General features: G+C 31.1%; 1 protein-coding gene across 1 annotated transcript; it reads right to left on the reverse strand.

Annotated features, from left to right (window-relative positions):
• Nucleotides 1-4,392: 4,392 nt before the first annotated feature.
• LOC147287147 (putative 2-oxoglutarate-dependent dioxygenase AOP1) lies at nt 4,393-6,234 on the reverse strand. The gene is made up of 3 exons (XM_086242429.1): nt 5,867-6,234; nt 5,457-5,775; nt 4,393-4,635 (listed from the first exon to the last, which is right to left on the reverse strand). Exons 1-3 carry the CDS (start codon nt 6,232-6,234, stop codon nt 4,393-4,395), a joined length of 930 nt encoding a protein of 309 aa, XP_086098555.1.
• Nucleotides 6,235-14,041: the final 7,807 nt, after the last annotated feature.

A 14,041-nucleotide genomic window follows, 5' to 3' on the forward strand; every position in this document is an offset into this window, starting at 1 on the left:
AAACTATAATAAACATATATAAACTATAATAGGGAATTTGGTTTACTCTATAATAGGTATTAAAATCATATATAAACCAATTAATATATAAAAATGAATATATATTATCAGTAGTGGTTCGGTTCGGTTAAAACCGAAAATTACAATATTGAAAACCAAAACCAAACCCCAAAATTCGGATTGGTTTGGTTTGATATCCAAAAAAAAAAATAAATAAAAAAAAGACCAGACCAAACCGATCCAGTCGATTTGATTTGGTTGGAAACTCGATTTTTTTTTTTTTTTTGCACATCTCCAATGGCACTTATGCTTTTATATTTCTTCACATAAAACTCTCTCAAATTTTAAGACAGAAACTATTTCTAGGGATATACCAAGTCAACTTCTATTCCTATTATATGTAGGTAAGTTTTTCTCGACATCCATATAGAAATTAAGTGTTCATTTGATGTCATTGTGAATTCATCGTATCTACCACTGAAATCTGGAGAAAAGGAAAGCATTAATTGTTAATTGGATAATCATGTAATACAGTATATTGTAAATGAATGTAAGTGACAAATTAGAGCTCAGTATTATAGGAAAATTACAAATATATCAAAGCCCTAATTCAAGGATTCGAGGGCATCATAATTTTTTTTTTGTAGGACAATATGATACCAAAGAAGAAAAAAAAACTTTGAATATTAAGTGGAATAGATATATCATACACCAATCTATATATATATTATACAGTTTTTCTTTGGAGCTTGCTGTGCGTATGCCCCTTAATTATAATTTATTCTCCAAGAAAATATAAAAGTATTATGTACTAGCTAGGAATTGAATCCTTAAATTTAAGCAATTTTTTGTTTGGATAAAGCCTTCACAATCAGGATAATGTCTTGTATTTTAGTGAAAATCTATGAGGTGAATAATTATTGGAGATCTTCACTTAAGGAGACATACATACATACACATATATAAAAGGCTTATTCGCAAAAATGCTCCTTGAAAATAATTTTCATTCTCACTTTAGCCTCTTAAAGTTTAATCTTCTCATTTTACCTTCCGAACTTCACAAATTCATTCAATAAGTCATATTTCGTCAAGTCCGTCAATGACTCCATCAATAAAGCTGACGTATTGTCACTCATCAACGTAATCAATACTTTGGATTTTTTAACGGAGTCATTGATGGACTTGACGAAATATATATATATATATATATATATATGGAGTTTGTAAAATTCGAATGACAAACCTAAGAAGCTAGATTAATAAAAATTAAAGTTTAAAGGACTAAAGTGAGAATGAAAGTTACTTTCAAGGGGCATTTTCATGAATGAACCTATATAAAATAACAAAATGTAGATCAATTTCACTTTTTTTCCTTATTAAATATATATAGTACCATTTTTGTTGTTGTTGTTGTAAGGTACAAAAATATAAATATATATATATATATATATAGTCTGATTCAGGTGTGAACGCCGCATTTGACTATTGGATCAGATCAACCGACGTGATCCAAACTACAAATAAATAAATATATATATAGGAGCGCTCTAAAACTAACTAGTTAGCAAGTTAATATGAAACTAACCATACTTTTGGGACCACCACATAACTAATCTCATAATCCGAACCGTCAATTATTTAGGTTATACTTCAAAGATCATCATTACAAAAAATCAATTAAATCGGAAATCATTTAGTCATCTAATTGAGATCAAATAAATAGACGATCAGTGTTTTCGATAAAAACATATATTAAGTTGTTGTTATAATCAAATGACTAAATGATTTCCGAATTTAGAGATTTTTTATAGGAATGATCTTTGAAATAGGGCCTAAAAAATAAACAGTTCGGATTTTGAGATTACAATGTGCGGTGGGCTCAATATGGTGGTTAGCTTTGTATTAACTTACTAACTAGTTAATTTTAGAGCATTCTTGTATATATATATATATATATATAATACCTTGATAGACATATATATTATATTAGTATGAATAGGAAAAGCCAGAGGAACTTCATTTTCTGTCTAATCAAACTAAATAATAAATATCAACCGAGAGAGATAAATAAACATTTTTTAAAAAATTATTGAAATAATTTTCTGTATGAAACAATAAAAAAAGTGGTCCTGCATTCAAAGATCATTTTTTAAAAGAAATGAACTAATTCTCATTGTCAAGAAACCAAGATGATTCATGATATATATCTACCTAGATAATTCATCGGGCACAGGATCAACATGGAATATATAATAATCATGTATTCAACTTTTCCATATAATTTATTAATTAATATGCAGTTGTGTTTTATATATATATATATATGAAAACGAAAGCATTAATATTTAAAACAAAGAAAAAAAAATACTTGTAATAATTTCACTAGCTGCATGCAAGAGCACGCCCATATGGTACAATTCCAGGGTCAATTCTGTGATATTCAAGCAATAAGATATATGTGGAAAGCAGGACCACGAATTATCAAGACTTGTACGTGGAAGGAGATTACACAAATATTAATATTGTTATTTAGAGAGTAATTTTCTCTAATCAAACAACATGAAGGCATGCATTATTAGTCGCACATGACAAAACATATGTAATCTCACACAATTTTCAATTGCCAAGTCGTGACCTGCAGGTACCCCTGGGGTATCCACCGTCCGGCCTCTTATGTAAACGTGATCGACAAAACAGTGCCTAATTTACTCATTCACGTCTTTACAATAAAAGGATATATAGTTTATGATTGACTCTAATACCATTTGTTAGGACACGATTCAATGCTAAATAGAAAGTAGCCATTTAATTTAATAATGCATTATTCCTAATGACAAAAAATTTCCCATCTATTTATATGCTCTAAGTCTTCTTATTAATCATTGAATTTCATCTAAGTTTTAGAAAATCATAAGTGTTTATTCAAAACATCAAATGGGCCGGTACCAGCTAGTCTTAACATTTTTCATTTATGGGAACTAATTGGCATCTACATAATCATAAATATTATTCTTCCCCATGTATATTGATATATTATCTTACTCGGAGTCGATCAATAATAGTATTATGAGTAAAGCAACACTTGTATATTAGATTAGTCGCACTTCTAATATTAGAAATGTACGCATATGGACTGAAAATATGGTTGAAATATTTTTATTTGTAAAAATATTATGGAAGTCATTATTACTGCCATAGAATTATGAATATGAATCTTCTAAGCCATTTAACCCAAAAAAAAAATCTCCAAATCCATTTCAGTTTCGAATGATACAATTGATCAATATATATGCTGCATGGGAGATCTTTTTATAGCATTATCTTTACTTCCTAAGAGGCAAAGCAGCAAACTAGATCATCATGGTGATGGTAGAATAGGCAGAACCACAAAAGAAGTATAATCGATCTAAAACCATAATTTATTCTTTGTCCAACAAAAACAGGACAAAACGTACAATAAATAAATGCAGCAACTTGACACAAGGAAAGACAAGAAATTAAGCAAATAATGTAGAATCACAAAATGCATTAATCAGAACTAACTAAATATGTCTGCTAATAACACATAGCCCTTTCAGACAAGAACATTAATTCTTCAAGTAATAAACCTAACTAATCATACTCATCTCTACTAGTTGTCCATACAAGTGCACGGTGAGCCCATGCAAAATTAGATATTCAATATATATGTTTTCTATTTAATTGTCTAATTTTTGTAAAAATGATCTTTGAATAAAGATTTAAGAAATGATGGATTGGATTGTTAAAATACAATGTGGACCTCGTGACAAATCCCTTAAACGAAATTATATATACATATATATATATATATATATATATGGACATCGAGAAATTGAGCCTGCAACCTATTTGATGTGGGACTTGTGCACTATAAATGTGTTAAATTGATCTTATGTGTTATAATAATGCATTATAGGGAGCTGTTATTAGCACTCCGATCATTTTGCGGGGATAGGACGAGATAAGTTTTCTTTTTGACTAATACTAATCCATCTTCTTCCCTTAACACCAGCATTAGAACTTGGGACATCTCCCAACACTAGAGAGAGAAATACTATTAATTGGACTAACAACTAGTTGGTAGACAAAAATTAGAAGTTAGCCTCTATTTCTTCCTTAAATTATCTTGAATTTAGTGAGTTTAACTTATCCAATCTAATCTTAGACACCAGACATAGTGTAGAAAGAAATACACCTTTCTTTATTCATTCAGTAGAAGCAAAAGACGAAACTTTATATCATCAACAGCCCTGACAGAACAACATTAGTTACAAGCACAGAGAAGCAAACCAGAAACCCACATAGCCTAGATACACATAAAGATTAATCATGAAATAGTAAGATAAAATTAATGGCCCCTTGAGATCAATCTCAAACACCACAGTAGGCTTTTATGGGACACTCTGATTTCTTTGCCTCTGGTGTTTGGAAAAAATGAAGGTAACCAGTATGATCAAATGGTTTGTAGAGTAAGGGGTGTTTGTCATCAGCAAGCTCTTCAGGTACTTGCAGCATCCCACTAGTGTATGAGAATAATCCCAAGGAATATCTGTCTTTCTTCTCTTTCAGGATGACTTGGTGCTCACAAGCCCGTATTCTGTCATTGCTCCATGCCTACCAAGTCAAAATAAAAGAAAAGGTGGAAATGTCCAAAACATATAGAAAAACGTCAGTCAATTAATTAATCTTAGAAGACCCTTAAATTAATATAGTATTTTTTTTGAAAAATTAGAAAACATTCAATAACAATTAATTCGAGCTAGAATTACATGAAATGTGAAATCAATTGTGAGAATATAAGAATGGCCAAAAAGAAAAGTGAGAATAAAAGAATATTTGTGAAAAACAACTTTAATTAGTTTCTCCATGGTGTAAAATATCCTCTGCTTTGATTTCTATGCCCTGAAGGCTAAAGATCTTAACAACTTGTGGTAATGCATATATGCATCTCCATCAAATTATCAATCTTTTGTCTACAATGGTGCAATTGGCTTCCTTGTGAACCTGTTCAGAATGATTTCAATTTTTTGCCAAAATTTTAGTTGGCCTTAACTTCTGGTGAATTTATCCAAATTGCGTGTAATTTCTACCTGCAGATGGGAGTTGTACCTTTTATAGTCTGTACGTTGTGCATGGCCATTATAGAAATTTGGTTTCTTTTCCTCCTTTTTGTAGTTTTTCAACTATGATTTTCCCCTTAGAGTTTAATTTATCAAATGAAAAAGGAAAAATCACTATCAATGACCAATCTACTGCATAGTAAAAGTTGTCGATTATTAGGTTTTATTTTTGTTAGGGGAATGCTATTCGCGCTCCAAGAAAGACTATTTGAGCCTTCCGCATTCTTGCGGGAGTAATAAAGGGAAGCCTTATTCGTGCTCCCCTTATGTTAAAGCCATTCTTAACTTACAGAACTTAAAAGAAATTTGACCCACCGTAAATGCATCGCTTGCCATGAATAGAAAGGATGAAGGTGAAGGTTGCGCTTCAATCCACTGACCATCTTTAGTTTTTATCTGCAAACCAACCTGATTTTGGTGAAATATGGATGTGAAGGACGGATCTCGGTGAGGAAGCATTCCCATATTAGTCTCATTCACCTGGGGTGTTCTGTACTTAAAGCATCTGAAGCGGTAAATGGTTGATGCCATGTGAGACTCATAAAGCCTCTGCACACCATAACTATCAAACACCATTCTTGTCACCATTTGATGCAACTCTGCCACCAGCTTTGAGAAGGAATGAGCATTTTCACTAATTCAAAGAACAAAGAGTCACACAATAGGCATAATATATATAGTAAAATTAGAAATTTAGAGTGAGTTATGAATCAAATTAACTTTACCAAAAATGGTCGTTTCCTTCAGGCCACATGATACTTGTGAAACCTTGAGCTCCTTCTAACGTTGTAGGGATGCCCAATGATTCATAGAGAGGAAGGTATGGATATTGTAAATAGTTGTAGAAAGGCTTGTCACTGATTTTCTGGTTTTTAGTTTCTATTGGAAGATTGAATAGATCTTCCATCACAGAGAAAACTGAGTGGTGAAGTTCCAAAGGGACTTTATGGTAAACAGCTTCAAAGCAGCCATACTCTTCTAGAGCATGTTGAACTTCTTTGCATGCCATGAGCCAAGTCTCTGTACCGGGCTTCAAGTCTTCGTTGGATAAATCTATTACTGGAACCTTATGCTCAATACCTTGAGACTCCATTAATAATTATGTCAGCAATTACTCTCTGATTCTCTCTTTAACTAGCTAGTTAGTTTGGGGAATTAGTGCACGTACTGATCTTGTTGTGACTTTATAGAGAGGTGTCAATAATGGGACAATTGGATCCTAACATATTTCCAAAACCATATATTTAACCTTAAAAAAAAACCTTCAAATGATAAATTTTAGTTGTTGGTGCTATGCTTGATAGATTTGATCTGTGTGCCAATCATATCATGTTATGTTGGAGTTGTGCCATAAGTGCTACTCAATTTGGATCCAAATTATTTAATTATGTACGGTAATATGATAATAACTTTATCGATCTATTTATTAATTATGGTGTTTTATCCATACATATATCGTAAACCAAAGCTTAGGATTCTCTTATTTGCAAACGAAACGCTTGCATCACTCATTCATTCTTCATTAAAGAAAACCCACTTAATGGCCAAGAAAAAAAAAAAAAGGAAACCCACTTGATCCAGATAGAATTAGAGCATCTAACTCAAAACCAATTAGCAATGGGAGGATTAGCCCAAATCCTTAATTATAAGCCACTAGCAAGGCCCTCACATTTTTAATGTGGGATTTCTCTCAACACGCCTCCGCAAGTGTGGCGTCATTTAAGCCTAACACGTGGACAATTTATACTGGGTGACGTGGGAGCACGTGTGGCCGTTAGGTGCATCACGTGGATAACCTGCTCTGATACTATGAAGAAATCTAGGCATTCATCCCAAAACCAATTGGCAATGAGTGGAGAGGCCCAAGATTTATAAGCACATATGCTAAGCTCTAGTTTTCCGACGTGAGACATTGCTCCACATTACTCTTCCATGAAGAAATCTAGGTATTCATCCCAAAACCAATTGGCAATGGGTGGAGAGGCCCAAGACTTATAAGCACATATGTTAAGCTCTAGTTTTCTGATGTAGGACATTGCTTCACATTACTCTTAACACGCCCTCGCACGTATGGCTAGATTTTGAGTCTTACACGTGAAAAAATTGTATTAGGTGACGTAGGAGCACGTGTGGCTGTTGGGCCTTACACGCGGATAACCTGGCTCTGATACCATGATAGAATCTAGGCATCCATCCCAAAACCAATTGGCAATGAGAGGAGTAGCTCAAATCCTTATAAGCCACTAGCAAGGCCCTCAGATCTTCAATGTGAGATTTCTCTCAACATATCCAAATGTTAGCCAAATCAGATCATTTATGTTTGACGGTATCTTTTTCTTTTCTTGGCCAAATGTTTGGCAGTATCTTAATTTGTTTGTTAAGTCTTATTTTCTATTTGTGTTAGGTTTAGTTGGTTACTAATAATGGCCCGTTTGTTACTGGGAATTAAAACTCTGGACAGGTCCAACTTCTGCCAAGAAAGAAGCTATTTTTTTTTTTTTTTTTTTTTGGGATTGAAATAACTTTGTTAACTAGAAACTAAGCAGGATTATAATCAATCAACTTGTAGATGTGTTCTTAGCCATTCAGGAAAGTCACTCTCCTAAGTAATAGAATTCTCACAATGTAGAGCATAACGAGCAAGCTAGGGAGTCAGCAACCCCCTTTGCAACTTGAGAAATATATGCACAGCTAGCTAGCCTCGTGAAATTCAACCCAAAGCCGCTAGTCTCCTCCAAAAGCTGCCCATCTGGGGCTAAGTCCTTCTCCACACGCCGGTAGCTAGATACAATAGTTTGTGCATCCGACTCCAAGAAAATGGAAGGAAACCCAACGTGAAGCTATTTAAGAACCGGGTTAAGTAAGACTTGTGCCCTTATTAGGAAAGAAAATTGTATATAACTATATATAGCGCTATTACGTAAGTACGTAGTGTTTATTAATCCATATGTTATAATATGAGTGGACGACGACTTTATACTTTTATAGTACAATACTTTTAAGTTATTGTCAAATATAAATAATCTAATTTTTTTTAACATTTGGATGATCAATTGATCAAGTAGATTTTTTGGGTGAAGGTATGAGTGACGCAAGGGTTTGGTTTGGAAATAAAATAATCCGAAGCTAAATTTTGGTATACTATATATGTATAATGTTTGAATACGACATCATAATTAATAAATAGATAAATTATGTTGTCAAATCACCGTACATAATTAAATAATTTAGATTGAGATCAATTGGCACTCTCACACAAAACCTAATTAAAGACATATCTCGAATATAACATGATATGATTCCCATGCAGGAAAATTTATTTAAGCATAGCACCAACAACTAAAATTTATCATTTATGGTTAAATACATAATTTTCCAAATGTATGATATCAGTACATCAGTGTGACACCTCTATATAGTATACCAAACTAATCCCCCAAACTAATAAGATTAGTGCACTAATCATAAGAATATGGGCTGATCTTTCTGTTGGTTCCAAATTTGATCTGTGCCAGAGACCTTTTCGGACTCAAATTGATATACTAATCAAACAAAAAAAGAAAAAAGAGAAAAAGGGCTTTGCACCCAAATTTTTAGTAATCAGGATCAACTCCTAAGAAAATTTTATGGCCTTTCAAATTTTTTTCTCATTAATTTTTATTTTAATAAAATTAGAGGATCTTTCAAAATCTCACCAAATCTTAAAATTTCTCCCATTATATTAGGCTTAATTAGACATATATCCATTTTGGGAGACTCAATTTGATATTACTCAATTTTTTTTGGGAAAATTAGATACACATCTATTTTAAAATTTGCCATGTAAGATTAAAATTCATTTTCTACCCTTTGAGTTGAAAAAAGGTAAATTTTAATTTTTTCAATTAATGCCTTATTTCAAGGTATTATCATGAAAAGTTTTTGTAATTATTTGCCATTAATTTATGAAGTTGAATATTAAGATTTTTCATTTCTGATTTTCGTGTTCAAATTTCATAGTTTTCTGCATTTTCCAAATTAGTGTGTATTAATGTGTTATTTCAAGGTATAATTTACTATTTATTTTTTTGGTAATTAATTTCCATTTATGTTTGACTTTGAAAATTAAGTATATCTTTTTAATTTTGTTTTCAAATTTCAAAATAGGTGTTTTCTTATCCAAATTAGTATATTACGACCAACATTCAAAGATTAACTAGAAGAAACGTCATTTACACTTTTCAAACATCATTAAGCTTTCATCATCACTTATTTCATTTCTTTAGGTTAACAATTTCAAAAGTTCAACATGACATATTATTTTGCTTTGATTGTGTTTGTGGTTTCTTCGATCTTCCTTTTTTTTTTTTTTTTTTTTTTTCTTCTTAATTATTTGATTTTTCTTCATTGTCTGTCCTTCTTCATCATCAATCTTCGATCTTCTTCTTCTTCTTCTTCCTCCCATCTTTTTCTTTGATTTTTTTTTTTTTCAACAGCAAGCCCTCCATATTGATTGTTATTGATTGTGGTTCTTGTTTTTCTACCACATTTTTCTACCCGAGTAAAAAGTGATTAAACTATTGGTATATATATCTCAAAAGAAGGTTGGTAATTATGAAGAACATCACACTTATAAATTCAAATAGTTTAGTAATACTCATACATATACATCTAAAAACTAAATCTTGATCTGCATTAATTAGATTTTAGTAAACGCATGCAGCACAAAATAACAAAAGATGTCGCTTAAATTAAGAGTGGTCCTTAATTGTTATAAAATAATAGATAATATAAATTAAGAGTGGTCCTTGTGATAAAATATAATAATATAAATTAAGAGTGGTCCTAGCGTTTAGACCACAAATCCATAATTGGTCATATTATATGGTCGTTTTTCTACAGGATGCATGACATCCAGTCATCCATATAGAAATTAAGCGTTCATTTGATGTCATTGTGAATTCATCGTATCTACCACTGAAATCTGGAGAAAATGAAAGCATCAATTGTTAATGGGACAATCATGTAATACGGTATATTGTAATGAATGTGAGTGACAAATTAGAGCTCAGTATTATAGGAAAATTACAAATATATTAAAGTCCTAATTCAAGGATTCGAGGACATCATAATTTTTTTTTGTACGACAATATGATACCAAAGAAGAAAAAAAAAAATTTGAATATTAAGTGGAAATAATGTTGAATAGATATATTATATTATACACCCATCTAAATATATATTATACAGTTTTTCTTTGGAGCTTGCTATACGTATGCCCCTTAATTATAATTTATTCTCCAAGAAAATATAAAAGTAGAATAATGCTATACTTACCACATTCTTATACCATATTTTTATATCATCTCACGTGTCATTACTTTATTGGACAGAGTTTTTCTTTTTCTTTTTGAGTTTTTATTTTTATTTGTTAGTGTCCACTATATGAATGCCATATAATAAGTTGCCACATAAGATGATATGAAATTGTGGTATAAAAATGTGGAATATCTAGCACTATTGATAAAAGTATTATGTACAGGAATTGAATCCTTAGATTTATGCAATTTTTTATTTGGATAAAGCCTTCACAATCAGGATAATGTCTTGTATTTTAGTGAAAATCTATGAGGTGAATAATTATTGGAGATCTTCACTGAAGGAGACATACATACATACACATATATAAAAGGCTTATTTGTAAAAATGCCCCTTGAAAGTAATTTTCATTCTCACTTTGTCCCCTTAAAGTTTAATCTTCTCATTTTATCCTCCGAACTTTACAAACTCTTTCAATAAGTCATATTCCGTCAAGTCCGTTAATGACTCTATCAATAAGCTGACATATTGTATCCACGTAAGCAACATGTCGAATCTTTTAACAGAGTCATTGATAGATTTGACGAAATATGAGGTTTGTAAAGTTCGGAGGACAAAGTGAAGAGATTAATAAAGATTAAAGTTAATTTAAAGGGGCAAATTAAGTGAGAATGAAAATTAGTTTCAAGGGACATTTATATGAATAAGCCTATATATGTAAAATAACAAAATGTAGATCACTTTCACTTCTTTTTTTTTCTTATTAAATATATATATAGTACCATTTTTGCTGTTGTTGTAAGGTTAAAACTACAAATATAACATGCAGTCTCTACAAAACCCACTCTACACCTTAGGAGGGGAAATACCCTTCAAATCGAGGGAAATACTCTTTAAATTGGGGAATGACTTTATTATGAATTAAAAAGATTTTTTTATAAGTTAAAGAAACGTACTTTATTATGAATTATAAAGATTTTCTTATAAATTTAAAAGATTTTATTATGATTAAATGAATTTTCTTATAAATTTTAAAATACCCCCAAATTCTATCTAAAAATTGTTTTTCTAAAAGATCTAAGTCTAATTCTCTCTATATATAATACCTTGATAGACATATTATATTGGTATGAATTGGAAAAGCTAGACGAACTTCATTTTCTGTCTGATCAAACTAAATAATAAATATCAATCGAGAGAAAGATAAATAAACATTTTAAAAAAAATTATTGAAATAATTTTCTGTATGAAACAATAAAAAAAGTGGTCCTGCATTCAAAGATCATTTTTTAAAAGAAATGAACTAGTTCTCATTGTCAAGAAACCAAGATGCATGATTCATGATATATATCTTCCTAGAGAATTCGTCGGGGACAGGATCAACATGGAATATATAATAGTCATGTATCAACTTTTCCATATAATTTATTAATTAATATGCAGTACGTTGTATCTTATATATATATATTTATATATGTGTGTGTGTGTGTGTTATATATGAAAACGAAAGCATTAATATTTAAAACAAAGAAAAAAAATACTTGTAATAATTTCACTAGCTGCATGCAAGCGGCCATATATATGGTACAATTCTGTGATATTCAAGCAATAAAATATATGTGGAAAGCAGGACCACGAATTATCGAGACATGTGGAAGGAGATTACACAAATATTAATATTTTTATTTAGAGAGTAATTGTCTCTAATCAAACAATTCGGTATATATACATTATCTATTTCACCGTCAGTTGTGATCATTGATGGGTGATTCAAATCAACATTTTATTTTTTCACAAAGCTTTCAGCCGAAAGCACCAAAGCACGAAAGAGGAAAGCATTTATTATCTACTGTCGTAGATGAGATTTGAACTCAAAACTCATTTTCACAAAATTAAGAGAGACTACCCATCTGGTAACGTTTTACAGAATAATTTTCTAAAAACTGTATTGTAAAATGAAAATGACAAATTAAATTTTGCATTCTCAAAATATGAAAAGGCATCTGGTAGCGTAATTGAAAAACAATTATATAAAACAAAAATAATGAAAACACATTTGATATTAACCAATTATTACAACCAAATAATTATATACACAAAAGATATTAATTATAAATTATTATTAATCAATTTCATAAAATATATAATTAAAAAAAAGAGACGTTTTATAAAACCCAACCCACCTCAGCCGGCGCGACTACCTTGGAGGTAGAAGAGTTGTTGGTGGCCGTATTATTAATGGAGACAACACTGCAAGCACCTATGATCTAGTTGAATAGATATATTTTCTCTATGTAAGAGTTGTTAAGGTTCGTGAGCTTCCTGCCATAGATGTTAGGGAGAGTCTTGATCCGTTTATTGAAGCGGGAATTGGAAACTATAGAGGGATTACGTACAAAGTATATATTTTGAGAGATGGGTAGAGAGAGAGAAAAAAAATAGAGAAATAGAGAAGAAATGAAGAGAGATGGGTGAAGTGGGCAGCGGCGGGGGGTAGGGCTGTCGCCGGAGGTGGGGAGGAGGTGCAGATCACATGTTTTTTTATTTTTTTTTTTTCAGTTGTAATTTTTTTTTTTTTTTTTTTTTTTTTGTATCTGTGTTATCTATGTTTTCTAAATTCACTGAAAACATCATTTAGTCGTTTTCTGAATTTACACTGTAAACTAGAAATTCTATTTTGTGTTTTTCAAAAATTGTTTTCTCAATACGACAACCAAATGCATTTTTGTTATTTTTTGAATTTATAAAATGAAAAATTGTTTTGTAAAACGTTATCAAACGTTAAATGCTTTTTTAAAAAAAAAAAATTTGAGCTAGCTTAATTGTAGGGCTATCGAATGAAAAGTCTAAACCTATATATAACTCTCCATGCTCAAATTAACAATTTGAAAATATAGCATCGGCTAGATTTCGCATTATCCGATAATTTATCGCTATTTAAATTTCAAAGTTGCTAAACAACATGAAGGCATGCATTATTAGTCGCACATGACAAAACATATGTAATCGCACACAATTTTCAATTGCCAAGTCGTGACTTGCAGGTACCCCTGGGGTATCCACCGTCCTCCTATCTAGACGTGATCGACAAAACAGTGCCTAATTTACTCATTCATGTCTTTACAATAAAAGGATATATAGTTTATGATTGACTCTAATACCATTTCCTAGGCCATGATTCAATGCCAAATAGAAAGTAGCCATTTAATTTAATAATACATTATTCCTAATGACAAAAAATTTCCCATCTATTTAGAGTTAATTATACTTACACCTCATGAAGTTTATCGTCTTTTCACATACACCCTCTGGGATTTCAAAAATTACACATACACCCCCTAAGGTTTCAAAACTATTGCATATAACCCCCTACAAGAGAAAAAAATAAATAAACAAAAAAGAAAATATTTATATTGAAGTTGGACCTTACACCTTGAGTAATCTTATTAGGCCATTTAACTCCTCAGTATACCTTTTTGTATAATTTCTCATAATTTTTCGTTTTACTATAAGGGGTTATATGCAACAGTTTTGAAACCTCAGAAGGTGTATGTGTAATTGTTGAAACTCCAGAAGTTGTACGTGAAAAGACGATAAACCTC

The sequence above is a fragment of the Dryas octopetala genome, chromosome 4, assembly GCF_963921425.1.
Source record: "Dryas octopetala chromosome 4, drDryOcto1.1, whole genome shotgun sequence".
Lineage (NCBI taxonomy): Eukaryota > Viridiplantae > Streptophyta > Magnoliopsida > Rosales > Rosaceae > Dryas > Dryas octopetala.

Bases quoted from the DNA above. Each gene is read 5' to 3' on its own strand.
- LOC147287147 (XM_086242429.1), bottom strand. From the start codon at position 6,234: ATGGAGTCTCAAGGTATTGAGCATAAGGTTCCAGTAATAGATTTATCC. The intron at 5,776-5,866 runs GTAAAGTTAATT...TCTTTGAATTAG, and splicing joins GAAGGAAACGACCATTTTTG to TGAAAATGCTCATTCCTTCT. The intron at 4,636-5,456 runs GTGGGTCAAATT...TTGACTTGGTAG, and splicing joins TGGCAAGCGATGCATTTACG to GCATGGAGCAATGACAGAAT.